This window comes from Cygnus atratus, chromosome 1, assembly GCF_013377495.2.
Source record: "Cygnus atratus isolate AKBS03 ecotype Queensland, Australia chromosome 1, CAtr_DNAZoo_HiC_assembly, whole genome shotgun sequence".
Taxonomy (NCBI): Eukaryota; Metazoa; Chordata; class Aves; order Anseriformes; family Anatidae; genus Cygnus; species Cygnus atratus.
The window spans coordinates 156,309,852-156,330,617 of NC_066362.1; the positions used below are offsets into that span (position 1 = coordinate 156,309,852).

At 37.3% G+C, this 20,766-nt stretch overlaps 1 protein-coding gene across 1 annotated transcript in view; it reads right to left on the reverse strand.

The window, feature by feature from the left end:
- GPC5 (glypican 5) overlaps window positions 1-20,766 on the reverse strand; it is a 766,577-nt gene that overhangs the window by 733,884 nt on the left and 11,927 nt on the right. The window contains exon 2 of the mRNA XM_035564881.2: window positions 17,833-17,994. Coding sequence (XP_035420774.2) covers window positions 17,833-17,994 — 162 coding nt within the window. The remainder of the gene's footprint in view (window positions 1-17,832; window positions 17,995-20,766) is intronic.

Genomic DNA, 20,766 nt, shown 5'->3' on the forward strand with positions numbered 1-20,766 from the left:
TAGCAACTTGATTACAATAGGCTTTGGTCTTCACAGGGCAACTAGACACCGGTATTAGAAATAGACCTGAGAGTGGACAAAGAAAAACACTCTTTCAAAAACTCCTGAAGCAGAACTTAACTGACATAGTATTGAGACAAGAATTTTGTCTTCAGATTGATTGTCATTTATCTAAAATCTTTTATCTTATAACTCTAGTGACCTGATGCAATAGATAAGGCCAGGGTTTGTAGACAGAGGTATTAAGAGCTCAAACAATACAGTTGAAAGCTTATCCACTCAATTCAGAACACGAGACATTACCCCCACCAATTTTTGCCTTATTTTATGTAAGAAAATCCAACAAAAATTCAAATTTTAATGATGCTTTACATGATATACAAGTTCTGTTTTGCCATCCTAGCATGTTCATCTCCTTCAGATAAGCATGTTCTCAATTCTATACACTTGCTATAGTAACACTGAGTCATGTATCGCAAAAGATAAACTGGATAGCAAGAAAGAAAATCTGTTCTTCACTAGAGAAGATTATTTCTCCGTGAAATAATGTTCACTGGAGAAACATGTATACAGTATAACCAGGTTTCACTTAATACACAGGTAACTTATAATGTTTTTTTAAGATTTAGCCCACTAAAGAAAGGAGGGGAAATGTTATCTCATAAAGAGTAAAGAATCATTTAATAAGTAATAAAAAATCATAGCAGCTTGCTTTCATATTTATTCTTTCCTTGTATTATGTTACGGATTTCATTTGATAACCTAAAGATTGCATGGGGGAATATTGGAAGGGAGATGTTTCTTCATTGTAAAATAACAGCGTTGCAATATTTCAAGATGCTGAAACTATCTTAGACAGGTAAGAAACAAAGCAGTTGTCATGAACAATCTTTCTCCATTTGTGACCAATAAATCCCACTTAGTTGTAAAACTGCTCGGAGAACCTGAATTCCATGCAGGAACCAGGTATTCCATTAACTATTTGCACAAGGAAGAATACTGTGGGATAATGTGCATAGGGTAGACTGCATTCAGTTTTCTGATTAAATTGATGTTATTCACCTATCAAGAAACCATTTTAATTCCAGATTATACTACTGTGAATGCCTTCATATGTTCGCATTCGCTGTTTTTAAGGCTCAAGTGGGATCGTAGAATCTGACTGCTCTAACACACCTTGGGCATGCAAGAGATTTCTTTGTTAAATAAGGCAGTGGCTGGCATTTGAATACAGCACATCTTCGAAAGCTGATGTTAAACCTGAACTGAAAAACTTGAGGTGAGGTTTGATAATCTATCACTCCCACAGATAGTCTGTTCCAGTGGCTCTTCTAGACAGGCTTGGTTCCCTCCAGCCTATATAGCTCACCATCAGTATTCCAGCAGCATTTGCCACTCAAGCACCACCATTTGCCCCAATACCATACCCAAGAGTTTGCAGCACATACATTTGACGCCATGCTATAAAAACACTACGTGGATAGGTTACCATCATCATTTCATTCTTAAGCATTAAAGACATTCTTAAGCAAAAATGAAAACCTAGAAAAACGGTCACGTTACGGAGTACAGGGACAGCATACAGCACAGCTCAATGCTATGAAAATGGATGCGGCTAGTCTGCTACAGAAACGCTGTCTTCAATATTGCTTATGCCTGGATATTGCACATGCCAAGCTGCCTCACCATACGTGGATGCTTCCTCACGGTCAGGGAACACCCCCTTAGGATTTGCATTTAAAAGTGTATTGTTAATCTATGCATCGACCAGATCCATATGCTGCATGCTTTAGGTAACAGTGTTTACCCTATGAAAGTGAATACAAACAGACTGCAAAACAATGCCACTAACACTGCAACTCCTTGTTAAAAAGGCAGTAATGACTTCTACATTTTAAGATAACAGAAAATCCAGATGTAGCTCTGTAGAGCACATATAGCACCGTAGAACAGCATACATTTTTTTCCCAGAATTTGTACAAATTTTAAAGTTTTTGAGTCAGATTAACCATTTCCACTTTCTCCTACAGTATTGTTTGGGGAAATTTATTTCACCTTTATGGGAACTGAAGAAGGTTAACAGCTTTTTTGAGAAACCACTTTGAATTAATCCCAACATGTTCTATTTTGAGTGCTTTTCTTGCTTCATTTTGCTAGAATATCAATTTGACTTTTCTTGGTCTTAGAATTTTATTTTTTTCAGGAAATGTTCTAACTCTGTTCTTATGCTGTATGAAATTTCACACTTTCAAATGACAAATTAAAAAATTATCAGCTGTTCTGAATCCTTGGCGTACACAGTGAGAAAATGCTGTGGTTGTCTTTCCTTAAACGTTACAGAATACACTTGCATGTAAATGGTCCAAGCCGGAGAAGTATCCCTTACAGCCTCTAGTGATAATGTGTTTCAGTGAAAATTAATGCTAGATGATACAAAGAGAGGAATCAGTCTCTAAAAAATACAATCAAATTTTCTTTTCTTCACAGTACATAAGAAGAAGCATTCGCATTTGAAGAGTGGAAAAGCAATTTCCTGGATTCTCTGTGACAACCTGCTGATTAACTGGATACACCAAAATCTTAATGCTGTCTTCAAATTCTCCTTTCTGTTACTTATTCATTTTAGGCTGTAATTTCTCCAAGAAGGGTCTGTGTTATGGTCATATACTGCAAAGCATGAAGGAAATGAGAGCACAAAGTTCTATAGAAAAGGAAAAAAAATGAAAAAGACCACACCTATTTCCCCTTTTCTCTTTTCTTCTTTTGTCCTAAAGCTCTCATTCTGTACTTCTCCCATTACTTCCCTAAGGTTTTGCTTTCTAGGATTTATTCATATTTGGTTTGTTGTTTTTGTTGTTGTTGCTGTTTAATTGATCCATTTCTTGTTTGATTGCCTTTACTAGTGCACTCACTTAAGCTGATGCTTTGATTTTTTTTTTAAGATCTCTAATTGACATGGATATGTTTAATTATTTAAGTGACTTGTGTAAGTGCTCTTGATCGGTTTTATGAGAGGAGCTGAGTTTTAAGAAGAGATGCAAAAAGCTTAAGCCTAGGTGCATCTTCCTAAATCTGCTTGACAGAATGCTCCTGTTCCAGTTGCATTAGGTACCATAGCAACTGCAGGGAGAGAAGCGGAGAATCAAAGAACTATTTCAGCTAGGGAAGCAAATCTGTAGTTAGAAGCAAGAACAAACCTACGATCATGATTTTTTTCCCCTGCTACCTTGTCTGTTCTGTATCTAATTCAAAAAGTGTGAGGTTCAAGATGAGCAGCAGTCTGAATTACACTTTTTTCTCCTTCCCGTCCCAGGCTCCAGTGACTGTTCTGTACTGCTGGCATTGTGTAAGGCCTTAATATTGCTGAGTCCCTTACTTTTTAAATATTAATATACACTATATACACTGTATGTAAGTAAACTGTACACCATTAATGTAAGTGCAGTCACTGGAGCCCACAGTGCATCTTAACTCCACTTAAAACAGACATACTGGATCTTATCTTTGGTTGTTATGGGACCAAATGCCCCTAGCTCACATACAGACACCAGATGTGAGCATCTACAGTCTGAAAGAGTGAACTTCAAACTTTCAACAAAATTATGATGTCATTTGCTATTCCCTGGGTTGTGCAGGACACCCTCTGCAGGATTGGCAGATACAACAGAAGACAGACAGGACCAGCACCTCTGCACAGGTAGGTCTGGAGGATGGACAGGACACCAGAGGGCTTCTGAAACAGAACTAGAGATGCCTGTACACAATCAAATTAAGCCCAGGATTTTATCCCAATGAATTGCTGCTAACACCTTTGTCTCTGGGAAGGCCACACTCTATTATATCACTACCTTTCCTTATTCTGTTAACAGCTGCCTCCTCATGGTCCCCTTCTAACTTCACACTATTTCTATTTGCTCATACTTGGGCAACTCAGTAACAGAACCCATAAAGCAGGTTTAGATTGCACAGTACCATCCACTGAGAGTGTGCCTCAAAGTTTTTGACCTGTCATTCAAAAGTAATTGAAAATCTGTTTGATAAAGGAAAGAAAATAAACGAAAGGAAGCAAAATTTAAATTTTTTAAACCACAGGAGTCATTAATCTATTTCACAGTAAGGACTAAGCTCCATGATTGCAGCAATGGCTATATTTAAACCTTAAATTATAATAAATACTTAAGAAAACATTATCTTTAAAAGAAAACAGCAGGTTCATTATCACCAGGTGTAGAAGAAAAAAAGAAAGAAAAAAGCCAGCTTAATGCACCATTAAATATAAAATGGAAATATTAAATGAAAAACAAAATCTTTCCCAAGGGGATAATTCCCACAAAAGTTCCTTAAATATTAGCTTCTACCTATTAACAGAGTAAAGGAAAAGCCCTCGAATAAAAGAAATTACAAATCTTAATCCTCTACATTAAAAGAAATCCTTAGATTAGATGGCTATTTCAGTTTATTTTTAAAACAGCAAGAGTAAGTCATGAAAAATCAGGTCCCTTGTGAGACTGATCAAAATTGAATTTTCAGTTTTCTATACTATGCTGACAATCATTTACAATAAAATCAGAATGATAAAGGGAAATTGTCTGTGGGGACCACTGAGCCAGGTAACAGCTTCAGTTTAACACAGCTATACTGAAAAAAAAAATGTAAATAGAATTTTAATATGGCTGAACAAGGCCTTACTTTGCTTACAGATTTTTTGCTTGATGCTTTCAAATAATGTATCAGGAGTGACAAAACTGAATACCGACTGGTGATAATCAGGTGTCCTACATTACCTGCACTTTGTTTAAAATAACATGAAGTTAAAGCTGTGTTAGGCAAAAACAGAAAAACTGGATTACAAACTACATTGTTTAAAATTGCCATGATATATCAGGAGCACAATACAAAACCACTCTATACCTTAAAATTTCCAGTCCTCCTTTGCACATCTACAAACCTTGCAAATTATAACAATATATTATTATCCCAGCCTCCAAATCACAAAGACTGCATGATTTATAAGCACAGCATAAAAAAAAATACTTGCAATGTTTAGTTATTTTTAGTTATCTAGCAATAATTGAATATATTTATACAAACATACTGCATTTTACATAAGCAGAGAACAAATACATGCTATATTCTGAAATAAAAATGACACATTAATTTGACTTGAAAGAAATTTATTCAGCCACCTAATTAGCATGATCTTGCAGAACATGTATTGTATAATTTGCAAAGTTTATCTCATTCAAGCCAAACAGGCAGACCACAACTATCACAGCGGTGGTAGTGGAGGGGAACAACCATCTGGAATTTACATTCTCCCTTCTTTCCGTTTGAGAAGTTAGTTGGCTCCTGTTCAGCACATAATTCCTTCTTTTCAAAGTCCTGCTGACAGTACGTGATCCATTGAAAAGGGCAACAACAAAATTGATGAGAGCTAGACAACTAGAAGTATAACCAGCCCAGAATTCATATGTGCCTTGAGAAAAACTTGTTCTACGGTGAGTCAGGCCTGCCAGGTGATGCTATGCCAGTGCAGTCCGTGTTTACAGATAATACAAACAAAAATACTTACTGGAGCAGGAACTAGCATCTTTCCTTTGTTGCAGATGAATACCTAGCTACTGAACTACAGTTATTTTTTCACATTGCTTCTGTCACAATGAATATTAAGTAGTTATACAGAACAGAACAGCTGCAACAGGAAAGTTTAAGAGTTATATGCTGCAAAATAAGAAAATAACCCAGAAAGCAGCCCACTCTACTCAGTAATCTGTATTTTTAGACATTACATAAAAATATTGCACAAATAGCTACTATACATGTACTAAACTGCTATGCAGCTGATCTACAGTAAACCTTAGAATCCATATCACTATCTGCCATGCATGTGTCATTTATGCACGTGTTTTTAAATGCATGTGCTCAAAAGAGTGAATATAAAATATTCTCCTTTGCCACTCCAGAATCAGCAGACCTCTATCATGGCACTCCTCTAGTCTGCACAGACCTAAGTGCAAGCTTTTAATGCAAGCTGAAACTTGTTGATTTATTAAAAATTGACACTACTTATATGCATATTCTTTTAAGGATCAAAGTAAAGATACCTATGTCTGCTGCTGAACTGTTTAATATCAGTAAAGGCTTGTTTCATTACCACTTTTAAAATTACTATACCACCTACTTTATTCCACGAGATGGACGTACCTTTCTGCTTCATTACAGGGAAAAAAAAAAAAGAGTGGAAAAAAAAAAAAGGAAAAAAAGTAGAAAATCATTTCATATTTTGCATGTCTGGCAGGAGGGAAGTAGCAGTAAACCAGGTTTCATTCACTTCAGGGTAAAAGCAATCACCTCTTAGTAGCTGATAGGCTGGAACCTTAAATATCAGCTTACTCCACAACAACCTGCTGGTGTTGCCAGACCATAATCACACCCTTGAGCTACATTAGACCTGGCTGCTGTAAGATTTCAGAGTGCAGGGAAGTTCTGGGGGCTGTTACTTTGGCATGTGTAATACACACCCTGGCACAGCTCCAGACACCTCAGCGTATGCATCTAAATACTTGCGTCCACGCTTTCAATACTGTCAAGGACGACAGAGGGCTCGGTTCAGTTGCTTCACCATAGGTTTCTAGTGGCATTCAACATGCCCTAAGGTATTTAGCAATAACTTTGGATTCTTTATCTCCACATGAGCCAAAATTCTCTTCCCAGCTTTCTGCTTGCTATTCAGATCTTTTCTGCAGATTTCCTGGGTTATTTCTCTTTTTATCACTCATCTACTTTTCAAAGTAAAGGTGTAGTCATATACAAGAAAAACTCAATACTTGCTTTCTTGAATTTTGTAATAGTGTATTTTAATGTTTGTCTGATGAATTTCAATTTGATGCAAATCTGCCCCTCACTTTTCCTTTTTTTCTATTTTAACATGATTGTTTTCTAATTAAAAATAGCACTTAAAATACAATTATATTTACCTGATTAAGATGTAAAAACATTAAACGTTAAAAATTTCACCTAAATGCAGATTATTTTAGTTTTGGTGGGAAAGAGAACTGTTTTTACTTCTCACAAAGCCTTCGAAAATGCAGTACATGATTCCATTTCTCCTAAGCATTATGCCAGGTTCACTGAGATGCAATTTGAAAAAAGAAATGGGGGTAAAGATAAGACTATATTTCAAAAACGACAAAATTCATTGAATTTCCTGTGTGGAACATGGAGTTCTTAATAACATAATTAATAACTGCACATATTTTGTAGCTCTATGCACAACAGTTTCACTGTAAAAATAATAAATAATGAAATTATTTTGGGGGTACAAAGTTTTGAACAAATGACTGTTCATTCATATAAATATATTCCTATACTATATAGGAATATAGTATTCTAAATTTAAGTTCATCTTTATGTCTGAAGCAGTCCATCCCATTATGTTAAGAGTACTTACCTTCCTGGAGATAAATTAATGAACTCTTTTTTGTCAGATCATGAAGCAGGTTGAGCAGTCTAGACTATCCTCCTGCCCCAAAGCATGATCAACCATATCTACTATATAATTCTTGGCACACATTGTCTTGTACAGCTTGTTTCTAAGACATTTGGACATTGAAATTCCCTACTAGTTTACTCAAATAATTTTAATGTTGTCATTGGAAAATATTTCCTCATATTGAACCTACATTTCCTTTGCTACAATATAAAAACCTTTTTTTTTTTTTTTTAAATCCACCCCGCATAACAGACTACAGATAACTACGTTCTTCTAGATAGTTATGACCCCTGTTTTTTAAAGAATAGTGTAGTTCTTCCCTAGGTCTCTCATTTTGAAGGAACCAGGGCCGTTCCTTTTTTAAGCTACATGTTTAGATTTCAGAGCACACTTTTGCTCCCTTTTCTGGCCCATTTTCTTCTTCATGTAAGCTATTCAAAACCGAAGTCTTCCAGCTCAAGGTTTATCAGCACAAAACAGACAAGTTTCAGTTTACGAATCTTATCTGCTGTCTTTCTGTTTAAGAATCCTGAGACGATAGCTGTCTTCCTCACAACAGCAAGAGATTACTGACTTCTGTCAACTTTTGATCCATCATTATTCCAAGAACTTTTCTTACAAAACAGATCCACAGAAAGTTATCCCCCATCCTGTTATTTCTTCCACTGTTTCTTCATGATTAAAGGTAGCACCTGTATTTGCTCCTAATGAACACTGTTTTTCAGGCTTTGTTTCCAACTTCTCAATATTACTTTAAGTTCTGTCTTCCAACAATACTTGACTGGCTGACAATTTATTTCATTTTCTTAACAGAGAGAATAGAAATACTAAACAGAAATATAACTTTTCCACTTGTACTTGAAAATCCTGGAAATCTAAATGGCTACAGAAAAATGCTACCTTTGAAACAACACAAAACAGTTGTCCTAAACCACCAATTTTATACTGTCTTCTCTTGGACTTCGGTCTCCTTTCAATCTCCTACATTCTACCAAGAAATCAGCTTCCCAAAATTTTCAGAATAAGCAGTATGCAGGCATCCACAGTTACATGAAAATGCAAGCCACTGCACAAAAGAAAATGATGTTTTAAATTTGTACATCACTTTTCTTTTTTCTAATGCATAAGCACAGCATAAAGTATAAAAGTTTGAGATTAGCATATGTCTATACTGATCACTTTGTTACAAAGATCTAAACCAAAACAGCAGTTAGCTGGGTATTAATATATATATTATATATATTAATATTATTGTTATATATATACATATAAATGTTATATATTGTTATGTCAAAATCTTGGTATTTACCCAGCATTTGACTCTGAAAATTTAGCTGATATCCATGATGACAGGACTGCATAAGTACCAGTCTATCTAAGTCAGCTTAACTGTAACTCGGGTATTACTGTAGCTAGTAAAAATAATTAAGTGATTGTAAGTAACCATAGCTTGAGACAAGAATCTGCAAGCCTAAGAGCACACCAGAAGGAATACAATTTTAAGAAAAGACTGACGTGTTAAAAACTGTTATTACAGAATCCCAGTGAATCCGTGTTTATAAACCTCAGGAATGCCTGTAGCAAAGCATACATGTATGCAAATAAGTACCCAAAAGGTAAGAATGAAATACAATGAAAGTAAATCCTTCCAGAATCATAAAAGACATTTTTATTATCTGCAATACAGAAATAAAACTCAGGATTAGTGCTTAAAAGTATTAATCTGAATATTGAGATTTCTGCACTTACAACAGCCCCTTAATGCTGTGCTTTATGTGTATATAGGCATACTGGGTCCAATTCTAAGTTACAATAGTACACTGCTTATCCTGCTTTTGCATTATACAGAAAACAAAATACCACCTGAATAGATGATTTCTGAAGTTAATAAGGATTCTGTAACAACTTTGCTCCCTAGACCAAACCAGTGGGTATAATCATTGCCTTGCTATATTAACATTCTCTACTTTTATTTGAAAATTCATAACAGACTGGTGAAGTTGTCACTGACTGGAAGATGGGAAACAAAACCCCTCCTGCTTAAAAAGGGAAAAAATGAAGGCCCAGGGAACTACAGGCCAGTCAGACTCACCTCTGTGGCTGGAAAGATCATGGAGCAGATCCTTCTGGAAAGTACCCTTAGGCACATGGAAAATAAGGAGGTGATTGGTGACAGCCAACATGGCTTCACTAAGAGCAGATCATGCCTGACAAATCTGGTGGCCTTCTACGACGGGGTTACAGCATTGGTGGATGGCGGAAGAGCAACTGACATCATCTACCTGGACTTGTGCAAAGCATTTGACACTGCCCTGCATGATATCCTTGTCTCTGAATTAGACAGACATGGATTTGACGGATGGACCACTTGGTGGGTAAGGAATTGTCTGGATGGTTGCATTCAAAGAGTTGTGGTCAATGGCTCAACGTCCAGGTGGAGACCAGTGACGAGCGGTGTCCCTCAGAGGTCTGTATGGGGACTAGTACTGTTTAGTATTTCTATTAATGACATAAACAGTGGTATTGAGTGTATCCTCAGCAAGTCTGCCAATGACACCAAGCTGTGTGGTGTCAGCAACACACTGGAGGGAAGGGATGCCATCCAGAGGGACCTGGACAGGCTTGAGAGGTGGGCCTGTGCAAACCTCATGAAGTTCAACAAGGCCAAGTGCAAGGAACTGCATCTGTGTCAGGACAATCTCAAACATCACTACAGGCTGGGTGATAAGTGGATTGAGAACAACCCTGAGGAGAAGGACCTCGGGGTGCTGGTTGATGAAAAACTCAACATGAGCTGGCACTGTGTGCTTTCAGCCCAGAAAGCCAGACGTGTCCTGGGCTGCATCAAAAGCAGCATGGCCAGCAGGTTAGGGGAGGTGAATCACCTCCTCTACTCTGCTCTCGTGAGAACCCACCTGGAGTACTATTTCAGCTCTGGGGCCCCCAACATGAGAAGGGCATGGACCTGTTGGAGCAGGTGCAGAGGAGGGCCATGAAGATGATCAGAGGGCTGGAGCACCTCTCCTATGAAAAAAGGCTGAGGGAGTTGGGGCTGTTCAGACTAGAACTCTGGGGAGCTCTTAGAGTGGCCTTCCAATACCTAAAGGGGCCTACAAGAAAGCTGAGGAGGAACTCTGTCAGGGAGTGTAGTGATAGGAAAAGGGGAATGGTTTTAAACTAAAAAAGGGTAGATTCGGATTAGATATTTAGAAGAAGTTGTTTGCTCAGAGGGTGGTGAGGCACTGGAACAGGTTGCCCAGACAAGCAGTGGATGCCCCATCCCTGGAAGTGTTCAAGCCCAGGTTAGATGGGGACTTGAGCAAACTGGTCTAGTGGGAGGTGTCCCTGCCCATGGCAGGGGGATTGGAACTAGATGGTCTTTAAGGTCCTGTTCAACTCAAGCAATTCTGTGATTCTATTCCTCAGCCCAAGAGGTAATACTATCATAGCTATGGGGAAAGTTCCACAGGGTAAGAGAATGAGGTGTGTAACTCCAGTGAACATGAGACGTTTTTGAGACCCTTATCCCTCAGTACAACAACTGAGCGACAAGTGGGTCTCAGCCTGTCCACTTTCTTGACTTTTAATATAATCAGTTTCATTTATTTAATGGAAGTTGGGATTCATAGGTACTTGGATTTTAGCTTATTTTTATCACACTTAAAATACAAAGGATTACTGAGTACAGAAAGGGAAAATGTTGGAACTTCAAAGCAGCTCTTTGCATTGCAAATTATACAGAGGGCAATCATCATTTGAAACCTTAAGTGAGATACAGCAGATCCTGCTGAAATAGTTTTCTAATTTTCAAATAATTCTTCACAGAACTTCACAAATGGAAAACAATTGAAACAGTGCCAGAGCAGATATAGTATTACAAGGATGAACAAAATTTTGTTATTTCTTATGGCTTAGCATGCTACCAGAGAAAGCAGCTCAGAAGTTTTCAACACATTTTCTAGTTCATATAACTTACCTTAGCTACGGGCTACAACTTTATCATATTTAAATGTAGCAAGTGTACTGTGACCTCAAACAATCTGATATGTTTGATTTCACTTAATTCTGATCAAGCTTAAAGTCAACATTGATCTATTATGCAGTAAAATTATACAGGGAAAAAAAAAAGAAACTGGTTTGGGGCAAGGTGATTCAATATACTCCAGAACTTACATCACAAAAACTGTAGAGTTTTCCTACATAGTAGTAAAAGTGTCAGGAAATACTGTAGTGAAAGGATGCCATTTATTACCTCTTTCTTACAAAGGTATATTTGCCAAGCCCGCCATTTTGATGAAAGGCTGCCACATTCATTAACAATCCAAGGTTCCATTTTGTAAAATCAATTTTACAATACTAGAGATCCCAAACACAGTAGCACATACCAAAGTCCATTTGCTTTCAGACTCTCCAATCTAATTATCTCTCAATTTCCCTTTCAACCAGAAAAGCTGCTATGTCATATACTGCCACCTTCTAAAGAGTTACATGCTCTGTGTGAAAAAATAACAGTGACACAAGATCTGCTATCCTTTGCCTGTAGCTCCATCCCACTCCAAATCACCAGCTTCCTAGATGACTGACTATTCAGTTCTTCTTCAAGTGGTTGGAGAGGAACTCCTCTCTGTTGTGATTTTTTTTTCCCCCTACACATAACTTGGCACTGCGCTGTGACTATACAAGAGTCATACATCCATGACATGGTATGGCTAGGGGGGTCAGAAGGAAGCCCTTTTCATGGGTATAAGACATAAGTTCTTTCTAGTCATCCATACCCATCATTTTGGCTGCTTGTTTTTATTTCAAATGTTACTATGTGAGCACTGGTGTTAGGTAATAAAGTATTTTATTACATGGCAGCTTGCGTCACCTGTGATATGCCATCGCATATGAAAACTCTTCAGGTTTCTCTTTCACATTCACAATATTGCTCTGCATCATGTCTTACTGGACTCAGCTATAAGCATCATTTGGGGGAGAAGGTATTGCCCTCACCTCATTAAAGAAAGCCTGAAATACAGAGGATTTAAATGTTTTACTGCTTTCCCTTGTCGAAAACTGCAAACGGTGATCCTAGAGTAATTCAGAAATCATCCCTTAGAGGACTGAATGACACCCACCGAGGTTCACTAGCATTTAGATACCAGTATTTACTTATTTCAAACCAAGCTCGCACACATAATGTACTCTTATTAAAGCCTTATCATGGTGAAATTCAAATGTGTTTTCCTCATGAGAATCAAAGGCTCTCAACCTCGTTAAGAACTACCTCAATGCTAAATTTTAACTTTCTCTCCCAAATCTTTTGAATTCTAGGATGGTTCAAATCTTGAAGAAGGTATTTTCACATGAGATAGGCAGGAAGCTTCAGCCTGATAGTTTATTGACAAGACTGTGCTGAAAACTCCATTTTAGTCTCAACCACCTATCCTGTTCTGCAAAGCCTATCTGGCCTGAAACAGGTCAGAGATTTTTTTCCAAAACCTTTGCTTTGCTCACAGAATAAACATTTTTTTCTGCTACAGGTCACTAGTGATTTTTTTTATTTTAACTGCAGTTCCCATCCTCTCATGAACCTATTGCAATGCCAAATAGTGAAGAGACTGTAAAATAAGAAAACCAGATACAAATTATATTGGTAGAAAGCATTTCATAAATTTGCACTTCGATCTTTATGGTAATAGAAAGGTTATTCCTAGTAATATTAAAGGAAGCTACAGGCTAGTGCCACTTTAGTGTTATATATCTGATTCCTGAAATCTAATTCACAAATCTGTGTCCAATATTCCTGTTTATTTTACAAGAAACAAAAGGTAAGTATCGCAATAGCACTGTCATGATTATAAGCAATAGTAAGGCTAGCCAGTAAGAAACTAACAGAGTGATGGTTGAAATCATTCTTCTGAAGTCCAGAAGTGCAGTACTGCTTATCCAACCAGTCTTTAAGCAAAATAGATAAGCAAAACTGCGTAAGGTGACTGATTGCTGAGTCTTTCCCTGTCTAGGCCACATCCATGTCACTTCCAACCTTAACCAAGCAACAACCTCTCCAGCAGGTCCCAGGCTCTGACAGGGGACACACAGCATCCTCTGCCCTGCGCCAGTGGTAGCTGACCCTGCAGGTGTGAACACTTCGAGGCAGGGAGCCAGACAACCATTTCTGCCTCCTCCCTTCTCTGTTGGACATCTCCACCCAGCTCTCCCTGGAACAATGCCAAAATATTTTGAGAGGAACGGTTTGTGCCAAGATATCCTCTCAAAAGACAGTATGAGCAAGTCAGGTTTAAACCTCTCAACACTACAACAGCTCAGCAGACCTACCTATCATACATCTATGTTCCCTCCTAGATGTTCATGTTAAGGAGGCACTTCGGTGAACTGTCTTCACATGAGTACAGATACTTCAAACTAAATATAAAAAATAAAAAATAATAAAAAATAAAAATCTGCCAGCCCAAGACTCATCCCAGAGGAAACTTCTGGCCAAGTGCTACACAGAGTGTCTGGAAACCATGGGTCCTACAAGCACCGCTTCCAAGCAGGACAGTCACAGGCCAGACCATGCCTGTTGACCTCTGGTAGCCCTCTGTCTTCCTTCATTTGGAGGTATCAACAAGAGTCAGTGTGAACTTTGTGTAGTACCTAAGAACTCTGCCGAAGAAGTATATATATATAGGTCTACAGCATATAAAATAAAGGTTAAAAAAGCAGTTATGTGGTTTTATGGTTTCCCCTAGAATGGAGATGGCATTGCAGTACCTGCACAGCACTCACAGTCCTTTTCTTACTTGTTATTAAGACAACAAATGCTAAAAATGCAAAGATGTGCAAGAATGCTATCCTACCTAACATAACTGTCTTGAAACACTGTTAGCATGCAGCCTAAGTTTTGTAGTCACCTTCCCCAAGGGAAGAATGATTTCTTGCTCTCCACAAAATATATCTCACTTACTAGATTAATATCTAGGCTGGCATATATTATCTTTTTTAACTTCACTCTCTCTTATCCTTCTGTTCCCTCATCACTCTTCAAAGGTATTAACAAGAATCAAGATGTGGAGTGAAAAAGCAGACGTACATTTTAAAATGCCCTGAAATGTAAGGAAAAACCATAACAGTACTTGCTAAGAAGCAGTACACAAGTGGTACAATTTACATCATTTAACCCGACATGTTTTAAAAAGCCTGGATGGAATTTTTGCAACATTTGAAAACTGTCAATGGAAGGCAACGCTTATCACAATATAGTACCACAGGATTTAAAGAAACAATAAAAGGTGGCATAGACATATTATATACAGGTATTTTTACTCTCATATGAAGAAACATGCACACAGAGTTAACAGATAGACACAGATGCTTTATGAGCAAACACAGTGATCCTGAAGTACTTATTGATCCTTTAGTACTTAGTATGTCTCGACTTCATTTAATGCATACAGAAAACACGCCTCTGAAGATCTCCAAAGGCAGACACAGGTGACTTATTTTAACTACTTCTCACTACTGAATATGTATGAAACTGAAAGAAAACATTACCTATTTGTTTCACTTGGAGCCAGTCCACCTCTTTCAGGCCAAGGCATCCAACCTCAACAAACAGAGGCAGGTAATAACTGTGGTGAAGTCCATGACACCTGCTCCCATCTGCACACACCCCAACAACCCGCTTCACACTTTCTGCCTAACTGCTGAGATGCCTGACCAGTTGCCAAAGTAGCAGGGAAGTTTGGTGAAGTTTTCACTTTGAGGTAATCTCACTTCCAGCTGCACAGCCCAGCCTGAGAAAAAGGTAAGGGGAATGCCTAAAGGTGTGATCTTTCTCCAGGTGGTGAATGCTGAGACAAAGGCCCTGGGAAGGGCCTTCAGGAGGTCTCCAGTCTAAACTCCTGCTCAAAGCGGGTTAAAATCTGAACTCAGACCAGGTTCAGGATTTTGTCCAGACAGAAATATGTCTATGTTCCTAGAGTTCAAAACCCAAAAAACATCAGCAACATCATTTCATGGTTTCTGAATCTGAAACCATACAGCTTGAATTTCAGTTAGCAATGGCAGCAATTCTTCAATTCTTCAAAAATGGATAGTATGTACAACTTCATGTTTTCCCACAAATTACTACTTCAAAGGCAAAGAAGGTTTTATATCTCAGCAACTCTGGAATCTACAGAATATTCTCTCTAATTCTACTTCCTTGCATAGATGGAAATATAAGACAAAAGTACCAAATCATGTAATTTAAAATATTTGAAGTATGTAACATACAAAATATATACTTCATAGCATATGCATTGAAAAATATTAGTTTAAAAGCAAATAATGAAAAAAATCTAGTGGGATTAGTACTGAGTAGTTAGGCTACAAATTTCGGAAAGATGGCTTGGGTTCCTGCTACAAGCACTGCTCATGTGTTTTTCACCAAAAGATGAAAAAATGTAATCCTCAAGAGGTGCTCAAACCATCCCTCTAGTGGGAGGATGAATCATCACTAGTGCTTCTTGAATCCTTCTATGCTGTAAAATGGCATTAGTGGGAGAATTTGAAAGTGCATTTGCTCTCTATTAGCCTCTAAATTGGTGATTAGGGCACCTTCCTGAACTTGCAGGGGTTACAATTAAAATCTTTATAGGCCAAAAAGAGCCACATCCTGAATAATTGCTAAGATTGTACATGAGGGAAACACCTCATCATCATTTCTCCTCAAAGGCATGCATACTCCTGCCTTTCAGAGAGAACTCAACTACAGGGGTAGGTATATGCTCTGCACGCAGTCTGAAAATATGCAACAGACTGAACCTCTCAGGATATAAAAGGAACAGAAAAGTCAGTTTCTGGGTCCTGATTTCACTTAACATCACTTTAATGTCACTTAAGTCCAATTCCTGTCAAGACTGAGAAATTCTGGGATTGCACAAGTATATAATCTAGGTGTGTAACGGTGGTTTTTGTTTTTGTTTGGTTGGTTGGTTTTTTGTTTTGTTTTGTTGTCCTACGGCTGAGGGAAGGCAGGAGGTGTTAAAGTCCCACAGTAGAAAGCACAGCCCTCACTTAAGGAAAGTACTGCTGGTTCCTCAGCTCTACAGAGTCTACAGCCTCAGATCAGCAAAGCAACACAGCATGTTGCAAAAAAAGAAGGCTAATTTACACAAGCTGGAAGGAAGAATGAAAGCAGATTACAGGGAGGCAGAGCTTTCTTTGTGCACTTTACCAATGATCTCCTGACCATGACACACACTGACAGCTGTGTTATCCAGGCTAAATGGCAATGCTTCCAGAAGGCAGACAACAACTTGGTCTTACCATTAGACAGAACCTAAACTTCAAAAGAGAGAAGTCCTTAGGAGCTCAGAGTCAATTTTGCGGCCCATTTATGAGCAGTTGTTTTCAATCTGCTAATCATTTTTGATTCAAAGGTTAAAAACGAGAGCCACCAGAGGGACAACTTCCTAAGCCTGTATATCTTACCCTGTTCACCCAAGTGGCCGTAAGTGCATATTAAGGCTGTAAGTACACGTTAATAGACAAATGACAAGACTGTAGGGCTTTGTCCTTAATACGTGTGAATCCTATTTCACTTTCCATCACATACAACCATACATTGCCACTATTTCTCACATATTCCCAGTTCCTGATGAATTTCTGCATTAATTGATGCCTTATAAATTCAGAGTAAAATGAATAGAATGCAGGAAAATTTCTTAAAGGCAATCCCACCAACAGCTCAGACAGCTTATAATTCATGAGATAGTTTCCTATCATGCATTGAAACAAATGAAATTCACCAGACTCAATTTCATTTCAACCAATTCAATTTCAATTCAACTGAAATTCAATTCAATTTGAAATTCAAATTTTATTTATTTTTATCTTTTTTTTAAAGAAATTCAAGAACCTACATAACTGGAACAAAATTTGATCCCAGAAATGTACCTCAGGAAAAAAACACCCAAGTATTTCCATTAAAACAAGACAATGTGATGAGCAGAAATAGAATAACAAAATCTGTTTTGTAGCACACTAGGCAATAGTTTTGCCAAATTAATTAAATTATCATCCAAATTAAAGAGGTCTAGGAGGAAAGCCAAGGTAGTGGTTTATAAGCTTAATCAAATAATCTTTTTAAAACTGCTTCTTTCTTTTTTTTTTTCAAGTATTATTTTTCAAAAGTCACTAGTTCCAAAAGCAATGCAGTTGCTTATCACCTACATGATTCAATGCTCCTTCTGCAGGGAAAAGAGAAACGAAAAAATAACAGATAACTTTTATTATACACCTAAACTAATCAAAGATTAAAATCAAGAAAAGTATGAACAGGTTTGAAGACAAAAAGCAGAAAGCCTTACCTTGAAATGCAGCTGCATTACGAGATATTAAAAATTTTAATGTAGCACTTGATGTTTGAAGCACTTGGTGTATATCTTGCTTTGCTGCGGTCTGATATCTTTCTTCCATCTTTTTGTTGCAGCATGTTGGATTTTTTGAAGTACAAACCTGGAGATCAACCCCTAGAGAAAGAAATAATTACAATGACTACAACGAAACAGAGGTACACAATATATGAAGGCATAGAAAACATTTTTTGTTTTTAGCATAGGTATATATACTTAAAAGAAATACCCAGAGCTTTAAAGACATCAGATCTTGTTAAACAAAAATTAGATGGGGGTAGTAACCAAAATTCTGTGGGAAGAATACACTTATTACAGTTAATTAGTGTCATATAACAGCATTTCCTTGACACTGCGATCTTATTTCAGCTTGAATATTACTAGCTAACATTGGTCAAATACATTGGATATGCGCTGTATATCACCTAGAATACTGATCTGCTGGGCTAGCTCATGTCTGGCATTCTTGTTCTCCTGTGAAACTTGGGCTGGAAAGAGCTAACTACTGCCAAATATTACAGACACGACAGCAGAAAGCCATTCCTGATATGAACATGCTCATATTAACTTTTATATGGAGCAGTCCTAAATTCCAATCTAATCTCTCTTACTGGTTTTCTCTGATGTCTAACATTCCCATGTAACTGTCATGCCAATTCACTACTTCACTACTGCGATGGGAAAAGTTCATAGAAATGAACATCTTTTCAAGTTGTTGGCACACTGAAATTCAAGAGGGGGAATTCAGTACTGTTCTGACAGCCGTTTCATTTTTATTTTTTTAATAACTGGAGATACTCAAGCATGAAAACACCTTATTTGCTCTCTTTGTTATCATGTGGCATTAAAATGTTTTACATTGTATCAAAAAAAAAAGTTTTCTAAAATAAAAAACAAACATTCCATGAAAGACGAAAGATGTGAGAATTTAAATGACATTAACACAAAAAGTGTACTGTTCAATTCAAACTCTGTTCTGATACACTGTTTCACTGACAGGAATCACATTTTTATCTGCTCTGTGGGCTGAATGGTAATTCAGTGGTTGTGTGTATATACATAATTCTTTCTTCATAATAAGTAGAAAGGGAAGATCATGATGGGAATAAAAAAGCAAGACATTCTAAAATGAAAACTTAAATCTGTGTCATCCTTGACTCTATACTCACTTTCAGTTCTTACACTACCTCCCTGAAGCTAACCTTTTTATGTTAGGCAGGTGCCCTAACATTCCTTTTAAATCATACTTCTCTTTTTTTCCTCCATATTTTTTCTGAAAATTCATTCAGAAGTAGTATGAATATAGTTATGATGAAAGAGAGGCCTTACACGTTTGTACCCTCAATACTCCATTTTTAAGTTAGCTGGTTTTAAATAACATATTCCAAAAAGCTTAAAAAAAAAAAAAAAAGCTACTGATCAGAGTACTCTTGGAGAATGACAAAATGTTTAAATTCATTATATTGAATGTATGTTCCTTTATGCATGTGCTGGTTGATCTTAATGAAGAGATTCCTGGTCCTGGAACTTCACTTCAGCTACACAGTGGGAAAAATGTTATTTACAGACAGCAATGCCAAGCCTGAAACAGGAACCCACTGCATCATATTCAGGCAAGTAGAAAACATTCAGAAGATTCCTTAAAAATCACATTTAGAAAAGCATGAGACCAGAATGAAAAAGGTAAGTAATATAGACCATTCAGAAGTTGTGTTCATCTAAGACTCTAGATAAAACTTGTCTCTACAATACTATACAGAGGTAATTTAATTCCCTTGACAAATATAGCATATGACAGATAATATGGTCTCTGATTTGCTCAACATTTCCTTCTGGCATTGGTGGTTTCCATCATCACAATTCCCTTGTTCCTCCATCCCAAAGCAGGTATGGAAGAAAGATACATTTCAACCTACAGTGTTAAATACTACATAATTTCTCTTCATTTTTAAATAATCTTTTTTTTTCTTCATGCACATTTTCAGGCAAAACGAATTCATTGCAGTGAAGAGTGCTGTTCAGGAATTGATAACACTGCTTCATATCAAATAATGAAGACAACTGTTTGACTTCATATACATGACAAATGTTTGACCCCACATACACAGGAACATTTCACTGCCCATATTAAGAATGTGTGCCTTGAAATAAATCCATTTCACAGACATGAGCAGGAGTAAATCTCATTATGTTAAGGGTAGAGCAGTAGATACTTTAAGAAATCCTGCTACCATACAGAATTCAGAAATCTGATATTGCCTTCATGGAAGCATGCAAAAGCAAGAATGTGACCTCTGGATATGAAAATGAACTCAGGCGAGTGATATCCCTGTAAATCTCTTTGAAGTGGTTCTTGGCGGAAGCGTAACACAGCAATTGGCACACCTACGTGCCACAGTCCAGGAAGCTGAACCCAACAGAAAGATAAAACTTTATTCTAATGCAGCCAAAAATCACTGAACTTCTGCAACTATTAAGAAATTATATTTCTTAAGTGTTCTAGTAATGCTACAAGATACCTTTTTCATCATACTACTAGATGTTTTTGAAAGCTGTTTACCCTTATTGTTTATTTAAACGTGATTTCCATGTTCTTCAGTAATCAAATTTTTACAGCTTACGGACTAATTTCTCCTGGCAAGCTGCCTTTGGATGTACACATCCCATCCCCAGACATTCCAATTCAGCAGAAAAATTAAAATAAAACTGCAAAATTAAAGGTGGTCTATTAAATTAACTATTAGATACTTTTGCATTTGCTATGCATGCCAAAGAAAATAGTTAGCATCAGCGCCAGCTTCTCCCTCTCCTTCATCTCCAATGCTTCCCCAAGCCTTGGAGAAGTCTTCTGACCCTACTGACTCCAACCTCCCAACCCATACCGAACCT